General features: G+C 45.3%; 1 protein-coding gene and 1 long non-coding RNA gene across 10 annotated transcripts in view; one reads left to right on the top strand and one right to left on the bottom strand.

The window, feature by feature from the left end:
- Positions 1-1,278: 1,278 nt before the first annotated feature.
- Positions 1,279-27,107, bottom strand: Ankrd10 (ankyrin repeat domain 10). Of its 8 annotated transcripts, XM_039094691.2 has the most exons (7): positions 21,914-22,052; positions 17,862-17,950; positions 17,182-17,273; positions 12,447-12,608; positions 7,976-8,211; positions 5,598-5,693; positions 1,281-2,695 (listed from the first exon to the last, which is right to left on the bottom strand). In XM_039094691.2, the coding sequence occupies exons 4-7, from the start codon at positions 12,488-12,490 to the stop codon at positions 2,232-2,234; spliced, it is 840 nt and encodes a 279-aa protein (XP_038950619.1). In that variant the 5' UTR covers positions 12,491-12,608; positions 17,182-17,273; positions 17,862-17,950; positions 21,914-22,052; the 3' UTR covers positions 1,281-2,231. The 8 variants fall into 8 exon arrangements, with proteins under 8 accessions (NP_001258148.1, XP_038950619.1, XP_006253515.4 ...); NM_001271219.2 differs by lacking the exons at positions 12,447-12,608; positions 17,862-17,950 and adding an exon at positions 24,217-24,529 and having other exon boundaries at positions 1,279-2,695; positions 21,914-22,066; XM_006253453.5 differs by lacking the exons at positions 12,447-12,608; positions 17,862-17,950 and adding an exon at positions 23,599-23,993 and having other exon boundaries at positions 21,914-22,066.
- Positions 24,584-27,331, top strand: part of LOC120097568 (uncharacterized) — a 31,104-nt gene continuing 28,356 nt past the window's right edge. For both annotated transcript variants that reach the window (XR_010058771.1, XR_005495113.2), the window contains exons 1-2: positions 24,584-24,722; positions 27,023-27,177. This is a non-coding gene — a long non-coding RNA (uncharacterized LOC120097568). The remainder of the gene's footprint in view (positions 24,723-27,022; positions 27,178-27,331) is intronic.

The following is a 27,331-nucleotide window of genomic DNA, read 5'->3' as shown; positions in this document are numbered from 1 at the left end:
GCAGGGCAGGGCCACAGTATTTTGAGGCACTGACTGGTGATGGGGACTTGTCCAAAATGGGTGTTGTGAAAGGTCTGTCAAGCATTCTTGTGCTGGAGAGATGGCTCAGTGGTTAAGAACAACACAGACTGTTCTTCCAGAGGTCCTGAGTTCAATTCCTAGAAACCACATGGTGGTTCACAACCATCTGTAATGGGATCTGATGCTCTCTTCTGATGTGTCTGAAGACAGCTACAGTGTACTCATTTAAATAAATAGATCTTTAAAAAAAGTTCTTAGAGCTGAGTCCCACTGCTTCTGGGTCCCTGGTGCCTGACCACCCATGCCTACCACAGAGGGTTCCTCACCTTTGGTCACCACACTTTTCCTTCTGGCCTCTCTAGGATCTTGCATGGTTTTACTCTGGTTGTCTATTGGAGGTCAGTGGTCCAGACAGACTGATGGCCTCCCATGGAAGGCAGGAGTGATAATTGTGGTTTTTCAGGAGCTTGAAGTTCTCACCCAGCCTGAGCTTTAGGATGCCTCTTTCTGGAGACTAAAAACCCTGAGATAAGGAACTGACACTGCTGTTGTGCTGGACCGAAATGTTACTACTCCATGCCATGTTCCTGACCTGTGTTTGCAAAGTTGGCTCTCGGTTACCTCCAAGTAAGGAAAGGCAGAGTCAGCCTTTAGCAGCAACAGGAGGCAGGTGCACCCCAGATACAGCAGCAGTGGGTGCTTCCAGGAAAACTGGGCCTCTGGGGGTGGTTCTGGGCCGCAGGGGTCTTCAGAGGTCAGACTCCTCCCTCCTCCCTCCACTCGGGTGACTACGGTTATACACTGCCATTACCTACCCACAGAGAGCATGCATGCAAGCTGCCACACTGGAGTCTGTAGCATCTCCACCCCAGTCGTGCCAAACGTTTCTGTTTATAGCACGGAGTTACCCACGAACTTGCTGACTGTATGTGTCAGGGGCCTGGTACTCCAGGCCATAGCTCGCCAGGCAGTTCCTCAGTTGGAAGTCAGTCATGCAGGAAGGCAGCTCCTTGGGACCTGGAGGGCGGCCACTGAGGCTCAGCCAAGGGTCCTCGACTGCTGTGACAAGGACCTATCTAAAGCTTACCGTTCTTCACTAAGTCTCAGTAAAAGGAGGGCTCAAAGCCAAGTGTTAGCAAACCCATTACATGGGCAAGAACACAAACCTTGACAGCAAAGCACAGCCCGATGCCAAACCTTCCCCACCTCCTGGACCCTCCTCAACCCCCCACCTACAAAGCAGGCACCAGAGACAGATCAGCAGTGAGCTTTCTTTTTTATTCCATTTGTAAAGAACAGCTTGAAAACAAAATGATAATACACTCCTGATAGTACACACTGGCTTTGTCATCTCCATTTATCTGCACTGACAGTTATTCAATTATTACAAAAATCAGAAGTCATCGGGTATCTGCAGTATAACCACTAGTTGCCTAAACAAAAGCTAATTTCTATAAAACCATGAATTTAATGCAGCTTTAATAAGAGAAACTCAAGTTCTCTCCATTAACTGGATAGTGATATATATATTTATATATTTAAGCAGAAAACCTCAAAAAACAGTAACAAAAAAATAGTAAATATTTTACCATAGTAAAGTATTCTGACTCAACAGCTCCTACAAACAGCAACATCCACTGTATATAAAGAAAACCACTGTCTGTGGTAAAGTCTAGAGATCAAGTATAAATGTGGAGTAAAAACAAGACCCTAATCCATCTTGGGCAGAGGTTGTTCCTAAGGAAACGCAGGCAGCGGTCGATACAGGGAAGGGGCTATCACACCCCAACCACTGAGTGCACCTGCAGCAGTGTCAGTGGCGAAGGACAGTCCCCTTCCCAGGGTCTGCACGACACTGCTGTAAGGGTGCTCCTTGCACAGGGAGTAGCTGTGTAATCAGGATGCTACAGCAAACAATAAGGGTCAAATGATGCCCAAATTGTCCTGATCAAAAAGTTCACAAAAAAGGTGGCAATGTCTCATGACATGAAAAAAAAGGGGGCTGGTGTCAAACAAGAAAAGCCTCCCAAGGGTACCTTGCAGGAGACCTGCCACCCCATGAGAAATGTCTCTAAGCCTCTGCACACAGCCTCACTCGGGGGAACCATGTGAATGAATCCAAGGGCTCTCAGAAAGCGGAGGCACCTATAGCACAGGCTGTGCAGTTTTCCTCAGGCTGGTACTGCAGAGGAACTGAGGTAGGCCCGGGCTCAGGAGCCGTGGTGCAGCTGCATAGCGCCCAAGACGGCACTATCGTAGCGCTGTTCCACCCGCACACAGCTTGAGTGCTCCAGCACACTGCTCAGCTCAGGGATGCTCTCTGCAGTATCCCCAAACCCATGGTAGTGTCCGTAGTGCAGGCTCTCCCCTATGTCCCCCACCCAAGATGGTCTGCTGGCCACACAGCTACTTGGGCTCCCGTTCAGATGGAGAGACCCACACATCTCCGGGTTAACGCCCATGGTCTTTTCTGGCTCCTCAGTCCCATTAGCACAGACAGGGCCCTGGCCACTGGGAAATGGCTGTCCATTGCTAATTCCATTAGATCCTGTCAAGCACGGGTCACTCCTGCTCTCCATCCCATTGAGCTGGGCCACGCAGGGGAAGTCCAAATGTCCATTGATGACACTTCCGTTTGTCAGTGTATTCAACACGGAGCTACTGTTTTTCATATCTGCATTAAGAAATACACCTGTCACCAAAACGCAGACCAATGGGGAAGGAGACACTAACATATGTTCAACTCTTTCCACAATCATAAAACTTTGGTTTGTGTTCTGAGGCTTATTTTTTTTAATTCTGAACCAACCAGTTACCTTTTCAAGGCCACACAGGCAGGTTTAGAAGTGCGAATGTATGTATTTCAGCAGCCTTGGAGAGCTCTGAAATGTAAGCTGTCATCAGAAGGAGACACAGAGCAGTATATACTTGTCTACTAAAGTGACCCTCAAAAGACAATTTAGTTACTTCCAAGAGCGTCCATCAGAACCCAAGGGAACATGCTTCACTGCAGACACAGAGCTTCTCTAGGCAAGGGAAGGCAAATGAAGTAGATCTGCTGAGGAAGCTCCGACTGGTGTGCCAGCTGGGCACACTTCCAGGGCAGGAAGCATCAACACAATTACCGAAGGAACTGCTTTTGTCTTAGCAACACCCACATCTACACACAACCCCCACAAATGCCACTCAGCTTCTGTCACAGCACAGAATGGAGCGATGGCAGACTGCCTACACCAGTGGCACGTCTTAGTCTTCTGTCAAGAGCAGTTCTGAGAGGGCCTACCAACCCAGCAACAACAGTGACCATGAGAGTCAAGGTCTCACATCTGGTTATAAAAGTGTCAATAGTTTAGCCCACACATCTAAAAGTCCACCAACAAGATGACGCTTGATAAAAAGCCCATCACAAAACATGTGGGCATCCAGGACTAGAAATACACAGAATTAATGTTGATGCTCACGGGAATACTATAAGAACTATCTCTTGCTTGGTAATATTGAATTTTATCTCAATGCTCTGCGCTGCTAAGAGAGCCATGACACTAACTCCACACAAGCTCAGTGCTAGTGGCTCATGGAGGACCCATGTCCAGCACAGCAACGTTTCCCTGTGTCCTGTCACACACTGTGGCTACTAAGCAAACAAACATCCAGATCCTCTAGTCAACTTTCCCCAAATTATTAGAGACCATAACTCAACAACTGGAACATGTTCAGAGGACATTTCCCATAAAATTATAGCGTTTCTCTTTAAACAATCCAGTATTAGATAACGAATATTTCAAGGACTAGGAATAAAACCTAAAAAAAAAAAAAAAAAAAAAAAAAAAACCTAAAAAAAATAAATGAAACAAGATATTCTCAATGGGAAAAAGTATAATTATTTTTCCCAAAGTACAAATTATCTTTTTTAGGTGATAACATAAAAAGCAGGCATAGTGAACTGCAAAGTAATCAGTGTGCAGACAGTATTTCTCCATCTAGTGCACAGCTGAAATACATCAGTTTCCCTGTAATTTCAAATTCAAAGAAACAGCAGCCTAGCCTTTTCCGGGGTGGTGTACTGACACCTCATGGGCAGAGTCGGGGACTTGCAGGGACAGACACCACTCAGTATCAAGCACTGGGTACAGGAGCCAGGCAGAGCCTGAAGACGAAACCACCCTTGTGGGACAGCCTTAAGAGGCCAACCCTGATGGCTCTCACGCCAGGGGCATTAGGAAGACAGGGTCACCTCACAAAAAGGGTAGAAATACATTTAAGGAGGAATGCCTTATTTCTGTGCAGATCTCAGGGCAAGTGGTGGCTGTCTCTACAGGCTTTCTGTGGACACAGGTGCTATTTCACACAAGGAATTGGCAAGAACCTCCACCCAGGGAGTCCCTCCTGTTTCTTCAGTCAGACAGTACACCAGAAGGCCCACATGGCCCTCTGACATCCAGGAGAAGCTGGCTTGAAAGGGAAGCCTAGCATAACTCAGCACAGGCCTGGCTGTTAGCATAAGGAGAGTGAAACACTTGCTCCTGCCTGACCAGGGAGAGGGCAATGCTGTCTCCATAAAGGAGAGGGAGGCTCTGGCTTTTGTCACTTTTCTTTTGTTAGGCAGAACAGCATCTGCAGACAGAAACCTTGGTTTAAATGTATGCTCTGAATAAACTGAGCATGGGTGAGCACCCAGCTCATCTCATTACTGGCCAAAGGCAGCACCACCCACGACTGTGCAGAGCAAGTTCTGGGCTTAAAAATGTTCCCTGTGGGTTTAGAAACACAGGTGACCTTTCAGTCCCAGTGAAGAAATGAACATAAAGACACTGTAACAAAACTTTATAAAAAAAAAATTAGCCAGTTGTTTTCGTTGTCACCTAAAGAATGGGGAAAAGGCACATGCTAAATAAATACAGCATTTCAGAAACCCTAAATCTACGAACAGTCAGCTCCTCTGACTTTGAAACTGTAAAGTAAGGGTCACACTGGACATTGTGGCACGTAAAACACTGCTGAGAACGGCCAGCATTTTAACAGTCTTCAAGGGAATGCTAGACACCAAAGCAACCAAGAGTGTGGGGCAGAAATCCCAAACTTGTCTTGAGTGGGTCGCAAGCTACAACCACCACCCTCATCGTCCCAGCATTCAGTGAGCTGTTCACCTGTGGTGCTGCCTTTTGAGTATGAGTAACAGGTACAGAGCCACCCAGAGGCCACACCAAGAAACCATAACTACAGACCTCATGAGAAACAAGCAAGGCACATCATGTAACAGCTTCGAAACAAACAGGGAGATTGCACTACTTCTCATAGCATTAAAATTACCAAAAACGCTTAATTCTTGCATCTGTACAAGTGCCAAAAATGTGAATTATAACAGAACCCTTTTTTCAAGACAGTGGACAAGAACGTGCAGGGTTTGAGAACTCAGAAATAGTAAGCATACTGATTCTTGCAACGACAAGGGGTCTGCATTGCTGAAACAGTATATATCTCTATTTCTCTGGGTCCAACAGAACCACTCTCCTGCTGTTTGGTGTCTTCGACCACTGGGGTGTTGCTGCAGCTAACAGGAAACTGTCCAGCCCCACCTGATACAGCGGCAAACTCTCTGTCAACGTGCATCCTGTCAGCGTCGTCTTCAGCATCACCATTTGCTAGAGGCATGGTGTGATCCAGGCTTGGAACTACACACATACACACACACACACAAAAAAAAAAAAAAAAAATGAGATTTTAGATTTCTGTGTCCATAAAGAAATCAGAGACTTCTCTCTTCCAAGCTCTCTTTTCCCTGTCCCTTTCTACTTTTCTTCTCTCATTAAACCTCTCCACGTGGAACCATGGGGGGGAAGCAAAGATCACCTATAAACTTACATTGTTGTGAAATTACTTTTTACAATAAAAATGTTTATGTATTTCAGCTCAAAGTCACAAATCCCAGATTTTTGCTCATTTCGTTGATGGCAAAAGTTGTAATTCTCCGCCGGTTCTTAAGGGAACAGTTGTATGACCTGCAGAGAACCCTAAGCTTCCTGTCTGCCCCACAAGTGAGGCAAATGAAATTTACTATAGACAATTCTTAACAACATTTAAAAAACATCCACTAATTTCACTAAAAAAATGTATGGAAAGGGTTCAGTTTAAGCACAGTTTATCCACAGGCTCCCCTCCCAGCAATGTCTAGTCTGAGCTTCCTAACAGAAAAGGGAAGGCTCATGACAGACAGACTGACATGGGAGAAGGGAGCTGATGCACATAGCCTCCCCTTGCTTAGTTAGACTGCCACTAACTAAGGGTGAAAATGCACTCTTCTCTCAGCTAAGACCAGCCTCTCTCTGACAAACTGCCTCTAATTTTAGCAAGACTGGGATGTTTTCCTTTTAAAATAAAAATTGCGGGGTTGGGGATTTGGCTCAGTGGTAGAGCGCTTGTCTAGGAAGCACAAGGCCCTGGGTTTGGTCCCCAGCTCCGAAAAAAAGAACCAAAAAAAAAAAAAAAAAAAAAATTTGCTACTACACATTGCTTCACTGGCACATACTTCAGACTGTGATTTAAGCATAAAGAGGGAAATCATAGTCCAGGGGTGGTTTGTGCAATCAAGAAACAGAAGCAGGTGGATCTGAGTTTGATGCAAGCCACAGCAATTCCAGGGTTAGGCATGGCTACAGAGTAGGCAGTGTCAATCAATCAAAATAAAGAAGAAGGGGTTGGGGATTTGGCTCAGTGGTAGAGCGCTTGCCTAGCAAGCGCAAGGCCCTGGGTTCGGGCCCCAGCTCTGAAAAAAAAGAAAAAAAAATATAAAGAAGAGACTGAAATGTCATGTGCAGGAAATTTTATGAAATGCTAAATAAAATAAGCTTTTCATTCTCAATGCCCAACACCTAGGGCAGCAGTTTCCTTATCATGGAGTGACTGACGCTCACACGCCAGCCAAGAAAATAGAAGGCAGGAAGGATGGTAGCATTTTCCCCAAGTATTAGAGCCTTCAGAGATTGTTCATCTCAACAGGCCTGGGGGTGCAGTAAGACAGATGGAGTGACAGCTGGGGCAGAGGAGCAGCACCACAGCAAGGCTTGCCCTCCAACTGAGGAAGCCCACCGATCCATCAGCTAAGGAGGAAGTGAAATTCTTCCACATTCTATCTACAGCTTAGCAGCTCATCTTCTGAGTTTCTGGGAAGACAGACTCTTGGTTGACATGACTTTACAGACTCTGTTCCTCCTGCCTATGAACAGCCAACGGCTTAGCAGGTTACACAGTAGCCATAATTATCTACTTTTTACACCAAGGAATTAAACTGATCTCCCCTAATCCTAAGGACACTGTGTTTGGATCCCACATGTACACCATCACACCCTCGGGCTGCTGGCGTCAGTACATGTGTTGTCATTGCTGAAGAAGCCATTTAAGCTCCATCTGAGAATGCAGCCCGTGGATGTCCGTGCTTGTTCCGCTGGGTTTGGAAGGAAGGGAAGCAAGCACTTCCTCGTGCACCCTAGGTAGGGGATTCGGACACCCTCGTGTGAACTCTAGGAACCTGCAGTTACATGCACACACCTACAGACACAAAATGTGCAGACAAAAATTGAAGCCACTGTTTTCACCTGGCTAAAAAGAACTTTATAAGCATATAGAAAATTTGGGTATATATAAATTAATAGATCAAAATTTCATATTAGACTTGTTCCATTCTGGCTTGGAATTGTAGAATCACATACGATGATCTCTGAAGTGGAAGCCAGTTGTGTCAGATAGTGTTCTGCCGTGGCGACTTGTGAAGGAGTGTTTCTACATCTCCCTTTCTGACAAGCAGTCCTTCTTTACTGTTGACACAGGGCAGTTCTCCAATGCCCCCATATAGGACTCTCCAAGTACTTACTATCTGGACAAGATGCCTCTCGAAGCTGCTTTTAGCCATCAAAAAGGATAGGACCCTTGCTTTCCCCCCACCACCAAAAGGTCTCACCTCTGGTTCTAGCTTTCTTCACTCCCAAAGACTCTGAGTCTTCCAAGCATCTCTTTCGATTGGTTCCCAGGTTAATGTGATTGGGAAGTATGTTCTCATGACCTCCACTCAAGGTGCCATTAGGACAGAAACGGCTCATTTGATGGTTCTGGAGGCTCAAGAGAAACTGGGTGCACTCTTGGAAACCCTGGGTTTGTGCAATGTCTGCTGCTGTCAGGCCACTGGCATTTCTCAGGCTGCACAACACAAAAACAATGAATTACATCCCACAGCACTTGACCCTGGTGTCTGCTCCTGCCAAGCTGACTAAACTATCTGAAGGCCATAACAGATCTACGCAAATCTTCATTAAGGGAGCAGCTAATCAGTCTGGTCTGTAACTAACTTCTCCTGCATATATTTGATTTGGAAGACAGTTTAAAAAAAATCAATATACTAAACTTAAAAGGCAGCTTCCTGTTTGACGTCTCAAAGCTGTGTCTTATGTTAGTCTGAAGAATCTAAATTTATTCTGACTTCAGACTTCACCTGGACAGGTTCTGTACTCCCTGCAGCTGGTTCTAAAGCCCATCCTTTAGCCTGAGTAACTGGATACAAACAAGCACGTACTGACAGCATTGTCCATGGCATTCTTATCAAGTGGCTCCCTCAATGCAACAAGCTGGACTTCTGGCTGAAATGTGACACTCTAAGTGGAAGTTCAGAAGGTACCCTGACAAAGGGAGCTGCTACTGGCTCCCCACCTGAGGCATGGTGAATTACACTTCAGTAAGTTTGCCCTCCACAGGAAAGTCTGCAGAGGTGTGTACCATGTTGGGTGACAGTCCTCTGAAACCCTGCAGTACTGCCACAGCAGCTCATTCCCTAGGCTGAGGCCAACTCTCCAAAAGGAACTTAGGTGATAACTAACAAGTATGTCACTGATGCAAGAAAGACAAACGGGAGAGTTTACGCCAAAGAGCTGAATAGGAAAGAAACAGCTTAATTTGTAAACAAGAGAAAACAGAAGACCGAGGGAACGAAAGCCACTCTGTTAAAGCTCCCTCGGAAGGCAAAGGCATGTGCTGCTCTGAGAGCACACTGCAGGGAAGCAGCGCTGTTAGTTTCGGGCTCATCGACTGGTACTGGATAACAACGGTGAGAGCTTCCATACCTATTCAGCCAGCTACTCTTCACGCCCAACCAAGACGTGATGAAATGAAGGCCTCGCCTTGTATCAGAGGTGAGCAATCCAAACCCTGATGCTTGCGCTTGTTAGGGTTACTGTTAAGGCAACAAACAAATAAACAAACTTAAAAATAACTATAGACTCAGGGACAAAGAATGGTTCTTAGTTCACAAGGATAATCACAGCCTTGTACTCTATTCCCAGTCAGTGGTCACATGCATGAAGCTTCAACCTCAGAAAGTTTTAGATACTCATTAAACATATCTAGTTGAGAGAGGCGGGGGTGGGTGGGGGGGAGGGAGAGAGGAAATATGTATCTGAAACAGACTCAGGTGGAGTTAGTGTGTGGTGCTTGCAGTAAAGGCTGACTGTCTTCTTCAATCTCCATCTTGTTCTTGCAGACAGGGCCTCCCACTGAACCTGGAATTCATTGACGTGGCTGGACAGTAAGCTATGTGATCTCCCTGTCTTCCTAATCCCTGGAGATCCAAACTTGCATAACGTGCACTATACTGACTGAGCCATCTCCCCAGCCCTCAAGTCCAGCTTAATGAGATACCAAGAGGCAGGACTTGAGAATCCCAGAAACCAGTAGCACTTTCTTAAAAATAAAAAGCAATTACGTACAGAGGACCAATAGAAACTAAACTTGATATTAAGTCTTCAGCACTGTGAGTTCTGATGTAGCCATTCAGCATCTTTACAGATATATGAGCCCACTTGTCATTAAAGTATTAAGTGCACACAGCTTACGGTTCTTATAACCACGTGGAGCTTATCAGACAGCAGAGTAAAGATGATCTAGACATGTCTACTTTTTCAAGACGCAAACTGCTATGTGATAAATGTAAACTTCCCCGGAATTTGAAAGAATCAAGAGCAACATTATAGACAAGATGATCGATTTTGTTACATTTGTGTGTGTGTGTGTATTATAGCCTATATGTGGAGATCAGAAGACAACTTGTTTTTTTTTTTTTTTTCTTTTTCTTTTTTTGGAGCTGGGGACCGAACCCAGGGCCTTGTGCTTGCTAGGCAAGCGCTCTACCACTGAGCTAAATCCCCAACCCCAGAAGACAACTTGTTAAAGATTGTCTTCTTTCATTATATGGGTTCTGGGGGACTGAACTCACTGGACCATCTCACTAGCCCCCAAATGATAAATATGTTCTTGTCCATCAAAATCAAAGAATATAAAAACAAGAGTCCAACATTCAACAGTAGGGAAAGTAAGCACAAGGAAATCTCCAACATAAACTATAGTGAGCTAAGAGTTTGCCCCCTGATCACCCATGTAGCTGTCAACATCAAAGATTTCCTCTACACCAGAGCCAAGCAACTTCTGTGTGTTTAAAGGCCCTAACTTTCGAACTTAAGGAAGCTCAAAACAAACCAAAACCAGAGAGAGAGAAAGAGAGAGAGAGAGAAGAGAGTGCTGTTCTATGCATCAGCAAGCAGAGCCAGTGGTCAAGCTAAGCCTCTCACATAATTTTCAAGGACCACAGGTAAACATGAATAGGAAACAAAAGTTCTACAAGGTGTACTTGACATATCCGAGTCTTTGCTACACAGTGCCTGTCAAGGCAATGATTTTGCTCAATTTTGAGTGGCAGTACCATGAGGTATTACAGAGAATAGGTCCCTCACTCAGCTGAAGGACCTGTGTGATAGTGCTGGCACACTGAACACAGCCACCACCTTCCACTTGTCCTCTGTCCAATGTCCTGTTTCCTCTCTTGCTCACCCCCACTCAGCATTTGTACTCCCTCTCTATTCCTGGGTGAGGCCCTCACTCTTGTCCATTCAAATCAAAAACCTCCACAGGCAGCTGGCTTGAACTGATGACCAGGGAGCACCTAATCCAGAGAATACATAGAGCAAGAGCTGCTGAGGACCTCCAATTACTTTTAAAAACTTAAGTGATTTATGAGATCAAAGTATGTGGGCTTCCACATCAAAGTTACAAAAAGCACTAACTCATTATAGTCCCTGAAAACATTTGTCCTTTTTTGGGTAGTGTTGGGGATCAAATCCTGGGCCACACACACAATAAGCACTCTACTTTTGAATTACACTCTTAACTGTCAAAACACTAATTTTTAATGAAAAAAGCTTGGGTCTTAAAATTCTGTTTTCACAGATGCTTGCTTTATTAGCTCACATTTCAACTTCAGTGTTTTAACAGGTGAGACAGTGATCTTGGGTAGAATACTCCAAGTCAACTGAGCTCTATGCAGAGCTCCCGGTTTAAGGAGGTAATTTCAGCTGTCCATCCTACTTCCTAAAGTTCCATGGGAGGCGGGCACACGAGTGAATCAGACAGCTCGTTGATGACCTCCGTGTCTACTTTGTCTTGGGTCAAGTGCTTGTTGACAGCCCACCCCTCAGCCTGTGATTCAGAACCTTTACCAGAGTGTGTATGGCTAAGGAGGTCACTGAAAGAAGTGGCCACTTTTAAAGAGTGACCTTATCTGTTCTCTGGTCCTAATACTCATATAAAAATATTGAACCAGGGAGTCTATTACAATTCTAGTCTTGCTAAAAAAGCACTGAAAGCAACTTTGAGAAGGAAGTTGGCAGGGTTGGATGTCCATGCTGCAGACTGAGCTTAGCAGCAAACAGACTCCTCCTGCCCGCCAATCCCAGCTCTGCATCCCCACCAAGAGAAAGACAGTTTCCTGGCCAGGCTGTCCTCAGCAATGCTGAGCTCAAACCTATGTTTCTCCATGCTAAGCAAGCTCTAAGCCACTGAGCTACATTCTCAGCTCTCCTGCTAATCTTTCAGAATCAGGAAACTAGCACATGGGAGCTACAAATTAAATATTTTGCCAAAGTGGCAAAAATGAGTCAAACGGTCAAGCACAATTTTCTTTAAGAGCATTTTAAATGGAGTGTTAAACTTAAGCTACACAAGAATTACTCTCAAGGAACTTTAGAAGTGACTGTCACAAAGACCAGCTACTCCTCTGATTTTCCACTTACAGTGTCACAATACCAGAATAGAGAAGCCATTCCAATGAGTGTTTCCTTTAAATAACAACAGATCAGGAAATGTCTAGTTTTCAGAACTCAAGGTGTCACATCACCATTGTAATACTTTGTGCTAATGCCATGTGACAATAAAAAATAACCACAATTTTATATAAATAATATTTCTGTTAAAATTCTGATCTGAATTTAGCTATTGTTAGTTTACAAATAAAAAGTAGATATCATAAATTAGGGTAAGCAAAGCATGCAAATCTAAAGAATCTATATCTGAATTCCTAGATTAGCATTAAAACCAATCACCGCAACAAATACCTCAACAGTATGCTTGTGTGCAGAAGGGAAGCCATACTGAACATTCAATGCCACAACCGTAAGGTTTCGGAGAAGCACCTGTGGCAGTTTCAGCAGTTTCTATGTGAATGCTCCCCCTTTCTAGGATTACTTGAAAAAACCAAGTCAATTCGAATTACGTAGCTGTAAAACATTGACATGTGTAGTTTTTATAGATTCAGAATCTTCTGCGTGACTTAAAACGGGCATGGTTCATATACAGGAAACGTCAATCATAAGGGATCACATTTGCAGGCAACACTAGATTAAAAATACATACACACACATGAGGTGCAGGAGCAGCCACAGAGCTAAGCCACTGGGTGGCCACCCTGACTGTTTCGTGCTGACTTTAAGAGTTACCTCTGGTACTTTAGCATGAAGCCAATTTATGTCAATATTTCAACAAAAGTTTAACAGTATGGACTAAAAACCAACTCACGATTCTGGTTACTTTAAAATTTGTATGCTGTATCGCAAATACATTAGTAACTATTCCTAGATGGAAATAAGCAAATAAATGGAGTCATTAAAAAAAGATAAAATAAAAACATTTACTAAATGTCCATTTCAACAGACAAAACATTAGCAAACATCTGTTATTGCAGTAAAGAAATAAAAACAAGTGCATCCTTAACCCTTTGGTATCCAAAACATCACCATGAAGACTTTCACCAATGCACTCTTCAGGCAACAGTGGGAAGACACTATTTTTTACAAGTTTTTACCTCAATAAATTTGGTGCCAAGTTTTCAATTCAGGTTCAACATTACTGAGGACATTTAGCATTGCAAGTGAATCACAATTATGCTTGCACACATTAAGATATTTTGCATGTTCCAGTATGATCTAACAGAGAGGAAATTGGTATTTGGAAATTGTTGGTTTTTAAAGCACCAATTAAAAATAAAAAGCAACAGTTAAAGAAAGTGAATTCTACTTCTTATTTCAGTTATTCATAAAGTAATTTAAAGATATGTCTGTCACCTCTAGGGCCCTGTCATACACTGACTGCTTTTGCCTGTAGGCAGATCCACACAGCTGCCTCCATCCTGCAGTTCCTGGACGGAGGGAAAAGCAGCAGCAAGACCAGAGAATCTGTGGTAGGGACAATCAGAAAAAGGGCAACATGTGAGGGTGGAGAGTGCTAAAGCAGACCCATGCAGTCACAATGCTGGGACATCTAATGGGATCACTGTTCTGAAGGACAAATACATCAAGATGAATTAACCTTCAGCATCAGAAGTGAATGGCTAACACAGTAAATCTTGGTTTGGTCCTGAAAAAAAGTTACAAGTGAGCTTCTGACATAAAACATTAAATAAAGATGTTCATGATATGTGTTTGTCCTGGTGATAGCCCGGCCTCTAGACGGAGTCCAGGAGAGGGCAAATACCCCTGCTTCATAAGTAGAAGAGCCTAACAGCTCCACCGTAGCCTGAAACTGTGGCCTACAGCCACTTCTGTCAAGAGACAACTGAGCTCATCTCCTTAGGAGGTGAAGGACCATCTTACGATGAACCACAGACCCTGCTCATCTCCGCCCATTGCTGCTGCTTCAGCTGTCTAGTGGGCAGTGGGCAGAGAGCACTGTTGGCTTAACAGTAAATTTTTCAAAGGTTGCCCACCCCATCTACAATAATACACACAACTTCTAATGAATGAAGTCATGTTCTAAAGAGGGGAAGATTGGTATCAGCCCTGCCTCCCACATCATGTGAGACTGAATCAGAAAAAAGCACAATATGCATGTGTGCATACCTTAGTTCTACCCAGAGTGGGGGAAATAGTATTTTAATATTAGGTGGACTTGGAAACATCCTTCTCCTCAAGGAAGTAAAGTTACCTAAAATGCTAAAAGGCTTTAATCATGAATAGCAAATTTCTGTTCTTTTGCAGTCACACTGACTCCACCTACTCTCCTAGCTACTCTTCTAGCAGAGGAAAGAGCTGCTGGCCATGCTGGCTCTCGCCTTTCTACTCAGACTCTCAGAGCAGAGTCAGCAGCCAGCACAGGCAAATCAGACTGGCCACAGCCCAGCATGCTGAAACAGCTCAGTCCCTTTGAGTACACAGATGTCATGTGTGTATCTGGGCTTCGGTGTCAATGGGGGCAAGCACTGACAACTACCACAGAAGTCAGAGGGAGAAGCTCATGTGGGAAGATAACTTGGCACCAAAACTCAAGATTTAAATTAAGAGAAGAAAACAAAAGTCCATCAACATACTCACGTGTGGTGCTAGAAAATTTAATACGATGCACAGCTGCTGAAATGTGTTACCTTACAGTTGCAACCTATATTAACAAGTCAGTCACATAACAAACCATCCTAGCCACAGACACTGAGCAATTACCCTCCTCTACTTGATGACCAAAAAAAGCACAACTTTAGTCTTTGGCCACTTTAATGTAGCAGATACATAAAAAGCAGAGTAGGAATTAAAAGCCAAGTCATTAATTTAAAAATAGCAGTATGAGGCAGCTTTTAACCTAGTCACAGAAGGAAAGTTTTTAATTTCCTAAATATGATAGATTAGAGTGAAGGAATAATTATGACCCATTCATTCTGAAATGGGAAATGTGTTAAGAGATTCTAAGTGCTTTGGTGTTTGGGCAAACTCCACTGGCCATGTGAGCAGCACCGTGCAGGGCGTGCAGAGCTCGCTCGGCCCCTGCTGTTTGGGAGGTGTAAATGCCTGTGCACAGACTAGGCAGATGAGTTATAAGAATGTGCAGGAGACACCAAGAAGCAGTTTTCAATTTCGCTTACTGGAAAACACGACATTTTCTCTAGATTATAAACCAAATAACCACATACGCAATAGCAATAAATGATGACTACTCGTGTCCTAAATCCAGGCCAAAGACTTCTTTAAGAGTTGCTTTTGCCTAGGTAGTTCAAGCTAAATTTCCTTCCAAAAAAATGTGAGAGCTCAGTCCAGGGCAGTCACCATAGTGCAGGGTCTCGAGGGGGTGGCTCCTGTACTGAGATGGGGGACAGACTGGCACTCGAGGCCATGCTCAGCCACACCTGGTAGAAAAGAGACACTTGAGGGTCCTGTAACCAAGGACAGAATTGTAAATAAGATACTCATTTTAAGATACCTACTTAAAAGAAAAAAAAGGACATAGTGACAGATATTTAATGGCTCAAAGGATTAAGCTACCCACTAAAATTAAAACATCTTTGTAAGAAAATGTTCAGGACCAATTAAAATACAATTTAGAAAAAAGTAAACTATTTAAAAAAAGCCCCAACTTTAACTGTCCATTATTTCCATAAATGATCATTAAATAATTTAATCAATTGTTATATATGATTGTATTTATAATTAAAGCTTGTTATTAAAGGTCTAAGTCTTTAAATATAAATACAGGGAATAAAACTGTTTCTACAACCTTAAAGCAATTGAGACTCATTAAATGTTTTAAGGTTATATAATACATATTCACATGATATCAAGTTGATTTTCAATTACCTTACACCTCAGCTAAATATGTTACAAGGGTCTCAGATGTAACAAGACCTCAAAGGTCTGCTCTGTCTCAGCCTCCTGAGTGCTTGGATTACTGCCAGGTGCTAGTTTGGGCAACACAGGCCATGTACATATTAAATACCCAAGCCCAAGCTAATGACAAAATTTGGCAATAAAGAAGGAAACAGAAGCTAAGACAGTGGCTAAGCTGAGTTCTGGACAGACATATGATCTAACGTACATGGCTTTGCTTAGAGTTTGCTATGTTTACAATTTACTGTAATATGAAGTCAGAACAACAAAGTGGAAACCAAAGGGTTAAACTAAGTTTTGTGGGTCTTATTTCATCCAAATTTCATCTCACATTTCCTGTTAGAATAAAGTGGTTTCTAATTAATTTACTTTAAGAATTACTCATTAAGTCACAGTAAAAATTTAAAAGCTGGTATTATCAGTTTTTGGTCATTACAGCTCTCTGTAGCTTACACAACATTTTAGGATGAAAACCGTATCCGTTTGTTAATGCTGTGAACTGCAGAAGAGAAGTTCCACAAAGTAAAACGTTAAACAAATGAATACAAATAATATCTAAATAAGCACACAGTGCTATGGCTGGCTAACATCTGCATCTCAGACCATACCTCTGAACTCACATGCTCACACGCTAGCACTGTGCTGAGATAGGCTCCTGCTCATAGAAATCAATAAAGGACATTCTAAATTCACCCCTCAGTGTCAAAGGCTCCAAGCATGCATGTTACGTGTCTCTGTGTGCAGCTCCAGGTTACTAGAAGCTTTAAATCATTAGGTCAAAGGAGACTTTATGGGAAGTCTCTCAGTGCCAAGGAGAACCAGACTTAGAGACAGTCAAGAGCCAGAGGGACCTGCAAAAGCAGTCGCAGTCTACTCTCTCTACCCCTCCCCTTTGAAATGAGAGCCTTGCACACCAAGTGCAAAGACCTGCCACATGACATGTACTTAGTGGCACAGTCAGTGATAGGTAATGGATGGACTGCTCTTTTCGTTACACTCTGATGTCTCACTCTGAGCCAAGGGGGAATGGAGCCTACAGCTGCTAGTGGTCACTCTAGCACAGTTTCTTCACTAACACCCGATCAAACAGGCACAAGTGCACTGCTAATTTTAGAAATAAACTTTTAAGGCTTTTGCTGCTCTAAACACTCCGGATATAACATTTTGACTACATCTCTAAGAGGGAGGAATAATTGAAGACACTTACTCAGTCTGAGCCCCGTTGCCTACCAGGGCACTGATGCACTCGAGGCTCCCTGAGCGGGCCGCCTTGTGAATGGGAGTTTCCCCCTCACAGTCCTGAAAAACAGAATGAGTATGTTCAAGCTTACCAAACGCGTTTGCAGTGAGAAGCAGGAATCAACACAGCCTTACTCTATCCTTGAAATAAAGCCGTATGGGCAAATCTGAAGTGGAAGAGAGCCTAGTGCACCAGAGAAAGGAAGCTGAGAGCTGGGCAGGCAGCATTTACTGTCTGATACCGATGGTGTGTAAGCGGCAGCAATGCCGATTTACCAAATGTCTATCCTGGAGCTCGGCACAGATATGTTGTAGAGAAACTCAAATAACTAGCTTCTGACTACTAAAAACAACCCATATTAAAACAGTCAGGATTGGGCTGGAGATCTGGCTCAGTGGTTAAGAGCACCGACTGCTCTTCCAGAGGTCCTGAGTTCAATTCCCAGCAACCACATGGTGGCTCACAACCATCTGTAATGAGATCTGATGCCCTCTTCTGGTGTGTCTGAAGACGGCTACAGTGTACTTACATATAATAAATAAATCTTTAAAAACAAACAAACAAACAAAAAACCAACAAAAAACAACAACAACAACAAAAAAAACCAGTCAGGATTAAAGAAAGATCACAAGCAACTTAAGTCCTACCTCCCATATAGTCTACATACATCCTTACAGCGTCTATGGTGTTGACACCAGTAAAACACAAGAGCAGGTCTTGAACTCTCTTTGATGAACTGGAACCACATGTTTAAAGAAAGAAAAGAAAACCTAAGCTGGGCAGAGGAGGCTTTGTAGCACAAACAGACCTTCAGTTTGGCAAACACACTGCCAACAGTAGGAAGTGAGCACTTGGGGAAGCCCCTTCAGAGTGTAAAAGTCATTAAAAAAAAAAAAAAAAAAAAAAAAGAAAGAGGAACTTGCTTATAGTCCCCCCCCCCCCCCCCCCCCGGAGCTGGGGACCGAACCCAGGGCCTTGCGCTTCCTAGGCAAGCGCTCTACCACTGAGCTAAATCCCCAACCCCGCTTATAGTGTTTTAATGACAAACCCTTTCTTCTAGTGTGATGCTTCTAGATTTAAGAAGCAAAGCAGTGAGTGCAGTCAGCAGTGAAAAGCAAGAGGAGGCAGAGCCTCTCATCCAGCACTGTCACTGTCTGTCTAGGAAACCTGAGGGAGAGTCACAGTATTTGACTGGGTCCCTCTTCAAGGTTCCTGGAACAGCAGTTGGCTGTGATAACGAAAAAAAGGCAGGAATGGGGCAACAGTGCGTGGCCCTGGGAAAGGGTCATTCTTAAATTTAGCGATGCCCAAGGTCCTTGCCAGTCAGGGCACATCATCACACAGGGAAATAGATCCAGGATGGATGGCTGACAGCTCAGGACAGGGAGGGTTGTCCACTTATTTAAACAAGGGTTCCAAATGGCTCTAAATGGACTTAAAAGTGATATAAGGGTAGACCTAGTCAGGAAAAAAAATTTTTAAAGAAAGCAGCAAGCCACATGACTATCCAGGAGCTACCTAGTGACTCAAGATATTAAAAAACATGAAACCAAGCTGCCTTAGTTTTTCCCCGTTATTGGAAATGGGGTCCCTCTATTGCACATCTCTCAATGTCGTGGAACTTGCTACATAGACCAGGGAGGCCTTGAATTTCCACAGATCCACCCAGCCTCCACCTCACACTGGGACTAAATAAAGTGTGTGCCATCACATCTGGGCAAATTACCTTTTTAAAGAAAGATGGAAGGAACTACACAAATTGGCTGGGAAGATGTTTCTGTATGGAAAGTACCTAAACTCACTCTGAGTTCAGGTTCAGTGAGAAACAATCTTAAATAAAGTAGAGTGTAATTGTGGAAAACACCCAACACTGACCTCTGGTCCCTACATACACACACACATACACGCACCCACCTGCACATACCCACGTGAGCATATTCAAATACTACAAACACACATACTCTGCAGAAAGCTAACAGATTTAAATGAGATTTTGCAAAATATGTTCAAAAGAAAAAAACATAATCTTACAGTTAATTTTGGAACGAGAAACAATTTCTCAAAAGATGGAGGCTATTAACAGTGGTTAGAGAATAAGCGAACTACCTGGCCCTTGCTTTGTGATCTACACATCTGAAGAAAGCACATGTGAAAGCAATCTGCAATCAAGAAAGCCCAGAAACTCCTTGAATGGTGCTCCAGTTTCCACTACATTTCTAAAGTACCCAGTGGTCTACAGTAAGAGTCTAGAACCATCACAGACTCTGGGAGGCAGGAAAGAAATGGGGAGGAGAAAACAGAAATCCCAGAGCAGAGCAGATATAGTGTCTTAGTTTATCAAACAAATGAACAGATTCCCAATCTAGAGACAAAAGGCAGATATATATATATGAGACAAGGCTTCCCACTTTCCAACAAACAGATCCACCAGACAGCCTGGTGCAGCGACTTAAGATGTCTTACACACAACTGAGCCTGACTCTAATGGTGTACACCACCTCATCGCAATTGGCCAGTTGCAGGGAGGACAACTGATACTTTAAAATTTACATTCCCAAGACACAAGCTAATCTCCTGACCAAACAGTGCCCCAATCCAATGGCTCAGGAGGCAAGTCCAGATAACTCAAGATCCCCATTCCCTATTAGGGTTGAGATCTGAGAACTGAGTCCCCCACACCTGTGGTACCCACTGTGCTGATCTACACCCAGCCCACCTATGTTTAAACTTCTATTTACTTTTTAAATGTCGGCTTTTGTCTGGTAAATACTGTTATCCCTGTGCCTCACGATGTCCTGGTCCATCCAATAAAACCTACTCATACCAACTAGAGATGATCTGCATGTCTTTAGCAAGGCTGTCAGGAATGGCACTGAAATACAGCAGCATGAGAACTAGCTCCATTTCCCTGATGAAAACCTTACAGCACTGAGTCCCCAGACAGCAGTTTCTGTCCTCAACTCATTGACAGATGATCAGGAAAGTCGATACGAACCTGACCAGGGAACTGCTGGCTGCTGATATGCCAAGGGCTAAGAGAAGAAATTTAAGTGGACACAAGCAAGGTGAGAAACTGCCTACTTCACAATGGCATGCAAGTCACTGCCAGGCCTACAGTGACCTCCAGAGCTAGCAAATGGGGACCCAAGACGTTCTAGGCAAGAACTTGAAGTTGAGAAATCACAAGCAAGGCCTAGAAAGTTTTGCTCTGCTTCCCAGAGATGGGGTGCTATCTGATGGCATCCCAAAGAGTAGTGGGGTCACAAGGACACACCCACAAGCCTTTACTCTCGGCATCTGTTGAAAACAATGAACTGTCATAAGAGGCTAGCTGAAAGGAACACCTAGCTTTGAAAAAGCCTCTTTAAAAAAACAGTACCAATTTCTTTATACCTTTCTAAATTACATTTTTTCAACTACTTAAAGTTAACAAATCTTCCACATTAACAGCAAATATGAGCCATTTTCATTCATGGCATTATTACCCGTGTTTTATTGGTAGAGCTGGAAGCACAGTCTAGCAGGTGACCTGTCCAAAGCTAGACTACCAAGTAAGTGCTCAGAGGATCCAGACCCTACAGTGCCCTATCTGAGAGCAGGAGGCAATAATGTGGATGTCAGCAGGCAGATGGACATGCCCCTGCCCTGCAAGGTGAAGTTGCAAAAGGAAATTCATGTCAAAGAAGGAAAGGATCTAAAGTCTCAGTGACAAAACTGGGCTTCACTGTAAATCTCAAGAAGAAACTGCAGGATCCACCTTGCACCCCTTTCATAGTCCTTGTTTTCAGCACAGCCAAACACTTGCCATTTTATGTGAGTAGCTAAGTCATCTTCAGGAAAGGACCACGACCACCTTAGCCAAGCATCGGGAGGAAATGAAGATCCTTTGCACACCAGATGCTGATGACAACTAGGGAATACTTAAGGGGCTGCAAAGATGGCTGGCCTGTTACGGGCATGGACCCCTCACTGGTATCAGGGGACACTCAACCACCATTTCCGGGGAAACTGATACGTCTGGTTTCAGCATGCATGTGCTCATAGTCCCACAGAGACAAACATTAATTTTTTTTTTAAAAGAAAAGTACATTTAAAAAGTATAGGAATGGAAAAGAAAAAAAGGTATACACATCAAGCCACCAGTGCTGCCAGCGGGCAAGCCACCCCAAGCTGGGCAGTAAATTTGGTCTGCTCAATTTCATACCATCTGGCTCCCATAACCTCTAGTCTGTATACTTATATACAAATTTCTCAAGTCATTCAGGCTTCCATTAAGGAAATGACATTTCTACACCTAGTTACCACACTCAACTTGTATTTGAAGGGCAAACCCACCCTGAGGCTGACACAAGCCACCCTTCTGCATGTCTGGATGTGTTTCTGTGAAGTTAAGGCAGCAGTGAGCAGAGCCAGGAAATCTGGGCTGTGGGCCAACTGCCTTCTATTATCAGCTGTGACCTTGGGCAAATCGTCAAATCAGATCCGAGAGCCACACAACAGGTAAAAGCACTCTATAAACTGAATGCATGCCTCCAGAGGAAAGGGCTTATTATTAGTCACAAGTAACTGAAGAACAGATTTCAGTTCACCTCAGGTAAAGACATTCAACTCTAATTAAGGGCCCAATTTAAAGCAGTATCACGTGAATAACTAACTGTTAAGTGGAAAAACAAAGGCAGCGTCAATCAGGCCTCCTTACCGGTTTGTTAATGTTGGCCCCGGCTTGAATCAGCCAGACCAGACACTGAGGATGTCCTCCAAAAGCAGCGATGTGGGCTGGGGTCTGGGCATAGCGGGTGGTTGAGACATTCAGTGAGGCTCCTGCTCTTACCAACTGGATTAAGCACTCCAACTTCAAACATAGGTGGGAGGAAAAACAGGACATGTCAGTATGCCAATTAATAGCACACAATCTGAACTCTCTTAACATTCGGCAGCGGTATTTTTGTTACCATTATTTTCTTCTGACAGTAATTTTCTCGCGTCACTAAGCAAAACTTTAAAAACATTTATGCTCTTAAAACACACACACACACACACAGAAACCTAGCAAGGCTTTCACATTCTTGATAAAAATGGTAAGTGACTGGAAGGCTGTAAAAATTGCCTTAAGTACAGAAACTCTTTATAGTCAAGCGTTTTCCACACCGCGCACAACCCCCCCCAACACTGACCGGCCTCGTAGGTCAATCCCTATCACTAACTTTCTGAACCTTTAAAAACTGCACAGAAAGAATGAATGCAAAATAACTAACTATAATGAGAGTCACAGCATAGCTGAGCTCACCAGCAGGTGACTAACTCACAGACCAGCAAGCACAGACAAGACATAGATAGCCAGGTCCCGCTGAGCTGGCTGCTGGTTATGAGCCCACCACATTCAACATGTGCTTACACCGTGGCCAGGGATTTTTTTGGTACTTACTTGTTCTCCAATTTTGGACTGTTTCTCCTCAACTGACCACAAGGCAGTGAAGAAGCTGTGCTTGGGTTGCAAGCAATTCCTGCCACCACCCCACCCCATCCCCGCTCTATCGCTCTGAGCAATATAAGCTTGTCCTTACAAAGGACAGGTCACAGTAAACACTTCTGTGAGTTTTTAATTGATTGGGCAGCGAACAGACTTAAAACCAACAGTGTTGGAAAGTAATGGCTGGTGAGATTTCCCAAGAGAAAAACAGAAGTACAAACTGGCAGTAAGATGAACAGGTGTCAAGTGAAAAGCAGTTAGTTAACCTTTAACAGGATTTGAACCTGTTAGCTATGCCATCCACGCTCAACCCAGGAAACTGCGTTTGGAATTGTGGAGGGAACTTTTAAATGGGACATCTTGTAAAAACAAGGTAGTTAGCTTTCACAATGGCCAGTCTTCGGGAATAAACAAGCCTCATAAATGACCGGGTAACCTGAGCGCCACTGGTAGGTTCATCCTAAGGAAAACATACTGGAAACCAGCAGGCGGGGAGAGCAGTAATACAAACGGCCAGGCCGGGGAAAGAGGCTCGGTCTCTTCGGCTCTAAGAGCTTCCTTTCCCTAATAGTTGGAACAGTTCCCAAGATGGTTCCACATCTTAAGACCATCCAGGTTTCTGATAGGAAAGCTCAAAAACACAACGTCCTCGCCTCAGCTACAATACTGGTCTCCAAAGTCAAGTCTACAACTCGTTCTCCGTAGAAGGGAAAAAGCCCCTTTAGCTTTAGATCAAATTCTGGTAAAAACAGTACAACGTCAAGTTTGCCTGTCGCTTTATGGCGCAGAAGCACTTCGGTCTGCAGATAACTAAGGCGACAACGAGAAGGCGGATTCCCAGCCACTCACTACCTGCACCCAATTGCACGCCACCTTTCAACACCAGGAGGATGGGGCCAATTAGCGCAGCTTACACAGGGCGGCCCCAGTTGCGAGAGGGGGCCTGTGGGCCTGGCCGCGAGCCCGCCGTCGACCACAGCAGGTGCAGACCTGACACCTCCGGCTGCGAGGGCAGCGTCCATCCCTTTGTGCCTTAAGGGAGCCCTGCGCCCAGTTTCCATTAGACAGGAACGCGAGGCTCCCGGTTCCCTCCTGGCCTCGAGCAGTAACCTTCCACACCATTCCCCGAAGCCGGAGGGCCTCCGCGCAAACCGCCTCAACTGCATTCGGTCTGCCCGCCCCGCTCGGAACAGCCACAAGTGTGCACATGCGCCCTGGGTCCTACGGGGAGCCGGCCAGACAGACCCCATTTCCGCCCCGCCTCCCATCACTCCCCGCGCCCCCCGAGGTCCTGGGCTGCGCGCCGCCGCACATGCGCCTTGAACCCCCGGAGGCGCCAGAGCAGCTTCCGCGCCCCCGCGCCCCCACCCCTTGACTCCCAGACCGCTTTGCTGCACATGCGCCCTGGAACCCTCGGGGGGCGCTGGTGGGGCTGACCGCGCAGTTGCGGCGCTCTCCAGGCACGGTGGGGTGCGCTCTGACCCTAACAGAACACCACGCGGAAAATGGCGCCTTAAAGTGCCCGCGCCCACCTTGCCGAAGTGCGCGGCCCAGTGCACGGGCGTCCAGCCGTAGAAGGAGTCCTCAGCGGCCAGGTGAGCGCGCGGCGTGTGCGGCAGCAGCGAACAGAGCGCGACCAGGTCCCCGTCGCGGCAGGCGCGGTGCAGCGGGAAGCGGAGCGACAGCAGCTCCTCGCTGGAGAAGCCTGCCTCCACGCCCGCGCCCGCTCCCGCCGACATGTTGGGTCGCTGGGAAGCACGCGACTGATCGGCAGTAGGGACGTGCCGGCCAAGGCCTGCGAGTCTGACGCTATTCGAACACAAAGGATGGGCGAGCTGCAGCCGCGTCCCACCCGCAGCCGAGCGCGGCGAGCACTGAGGGCGGGACCTGGGCGCCGGGGCGGAGCCTGCGCCTCGACGGGGCGGGGTCTGACAGGCCGCTGCCTCCCATGGCTGGTGCTGAGGCTGACGCCCGGGATGGGGCGTGGCCTGCGCCTGGATAAGCTGGCCCTGACAGGGCGCTGCCTCAAGAGCCAGCCGTGAGTAGGCGGAGCCTGGGTTTCGGGGCGGGACCTTCGCCTGGACAAGGTGGGGCCTGGCAGTCCGCTGCCTCCCGCAGGTGGTGCTGAGGCTGGCGCCGGGGATGGCGTGGCCCTGGCTCCGGGGCGGGGCCTTCTCAGGGTCTGAACGGAACGCCGCTTTAGGCGGCTGGTGTTAAAGTTAGGGCCGGGAGGTGATCACGGCTTGAGGAGGCCGCTACTGATGCCAGCGCTGGAGGTGTAGGGGTTGAGGGTGGGCCAGCACGTGAACGTAGCCCGGATCTGAGGGGCGAGACTTGGCTGCGATTGACGCCTGGGACCTGAGACCTCGCCTGGAGCTTACTGGCTAGGACACTGGAAGTAAACTCTTAATTGAAAACCCTACCTGGGGCAAGGCCGAGGCCGGACTTATCTGTGATTGGCAGATGAAGGCCACGCCTTAACTGAAGGAATGGAGTCTGAGATTTAGAGCGGGGCGGAGCTCCGATCGGTTCCTGGGTCGTCTGGGTGTAACCTTTTGCCGGTCTGTGTGGCCAGGAGCGATTGGAGCTGGGCCGGTTCCTGCTGATGAGGATGCCTGAGAAGCAACTTCTAAATAAAGCTGCTGGTCTGCCAGACACACTCTCGAGTGGGGACTCAGGACTCTGGCAGCCCGCCCAGGCCTGCTTCCGCGGTTGCCTGAGTTCCTCCAATTAGTGTTTATTGGGCGCCCGCGGAGCACAGCTCCTCATTAAAAATCTGAAAACAAGGGTGCAGCTAGTTACATCGCTATGCCTTAATTGGGATAGATGCCCGGAGACTGAGCTAGAGAGGATCTAGAGGTCCTGGCGTCTGTAACTGTAAAACATGAGTCAAGTGAGCAGACTGGGCACATGGCGAAAGATTTTATTATCAAGAAAAATACATTACTGGATTCTCTTTCAAATGGTACAATGCTATGGTCGTAAAAATGAAGTTTCTTAAAATTTGAAAATCACACTGAGCCATTAAGTGGTGATCACTGTACATGGATACTTACTGAAGTTTTTTTTCCCCCCTCATATGTATTTATTCATGTGTTTGTTTTCCCTTGAGGTGACTACATAGTAGAGATTCAAATTTCTGTATTGTGGAAACTAGAGCCTGGAACACATCATCCTCCTGCCTGCCTTACCCTCCCATCTTCTGGGATTATAAACATGCCACTAGGCCACATACCTTACCTCGCAACATTATAGTATGCAGTGTAAACCAGACAATTAATAAAGGGAAGTTGTTAACCAAGGTGAGCACACTACACAGCCATCTATTCAAACAATAAACACTCCTTCGAAGGGATATTGAGAAATATTCCAGTCTACGTAGAAAAGTGTGATGTTTCGCTTCACTGGGCAATGATTAATGAGTGGGAAATATGAGATGGAATCTGTCTGTCTCAAGTTCGTAACTGGTGAGGCAAGAACATATTTTAATAGTTCTGGTATTAACTTAGTTGCTTGGACCAAATGGTAGCCTCTTGTGTTTCAAGCTTTGCTCACTGAGAGTTGGTTTTGTTTTACATGCCATCAATCTGAATCTGAGCACATCCCCCTTGAGCTCCCGCTTTGGAAAGAGGAGTCTCATTTTGCAAAATGACAAGTGTATCTTGTCGGCCTTTCCAATGAGGGAGAAGCACTTTCTCCTGACTTCTGGCAAAGTGAGGCTGAGGCCGATTCTTAAGGGAACTTACTTGAGTGTAGAATCAGATCTGGACTGTGTGACCAACCCATGTTAGTTTGCCTTAAAAATGTTCTTTGTATTTATGCTTGTATGCAGCATGGCTCCTGTGGATGTCCGAGCACAGGTTTTGGGAACCTTTTTCTCCTTCTCCCACTTGGGTTTGTGGGATTGCGTTCAGCTCATCGGCCTTGGCAGCAAGCTCTTTTACTTGCTGAGCCATCTCACTGGCCCATGTTTTGCTTTTTCACTGTGGGTTTTTATTTTGCATACAGTATCAGGGTCTAGTAAAATGAAATATAATGTTAGGATTCTTAGAATGCATCTTTCTCCAAGACCACTTTTTAGTTTGTACAATTACTTACACAATATGCATGTTTCTATAGCTGTGCATAGACTGATGTGTGTCCTAATGAATGGGTCCCCAGGGTCTGCTCATGGGATTTGTGGATTGGGTGTATCATGTCAGTGTTCCAATTGGTGGGTAACCCACATTTTGCTTAGTTACTATTATTTTTGTTCTGTTTCGTTTTCTTGAGGATCTGTGTAGTCCAGACTGGCCTGAAATTCACTCTCCTCTTTCCCCTCCCCCTTCCCCTCCTCAGCTTTCCTCCAGCTTGGAGCGTAGGCATGCACCCCTGTGCCACAGTTTGTTCTGTTATTGTAAAGGAAAATACAAATGAATACCCTACCTTGAAAACTGGAATTGTGTTTTTCCAACCAAAGATGCTATCAAGAGAGGAGTCTTAGTGGGGCAAAGGTAAGTCGGTGTAGAGTGCCAGGTGGCAGGTGACACTCTACATCTTTGAGTGGCTGCTGTTCACCAGAAACTGTGTCTCAAGGGAGAAAGGGATAGAGAGGAAAGCAGAAACCAGGTTATATTCTAGACTATGTGGACCAGGGTGGAACTTGTA

This window comes from Rattus norvegicus, chromosome 16 (assembly GCF_036323735.1).
Source record: "Rattus norvegicus strain BN/NHsdMcwi chromosome 16, GRCr8, whole genome shotgun sequence".
NCBI lineage: Eukaryota > Metazoa > Chordata > Mammalia > Rodentia > Muridae > Rattus > Rattus norvegicus.
The sequence above is the reverse complement of the archived record's forward strand: the minus strand, read 5'-3'. Positions and strand labels throughout refer to the sequence as shown.

Bases quoted from the DNA above. Each gene is read 5' to 3' on its own strand.
- Ankrd10 (XM_006253453.5), bottom strand. From the start codon at position 23,952: ATGGGAGGCGGGGCGGAAATGGGGTCTGTCTGGCCGGCTCCCCGTAGG. The intron at 22,067-23,598 runs GTAAGCTGCGCT...CTATGTTTGAAG, and splicing joins CGCAACTGGGGCCGCCCTGT to TTGGAGTGCTTAATCCAGTT. The intron at 17,274-21,913 runs GTAAGGAGGCCT...TCTGTTTTTCAG, and splicing joins GGGCCAACATTAACAAACCG to GACTGTGAGGGGGAAACTCC.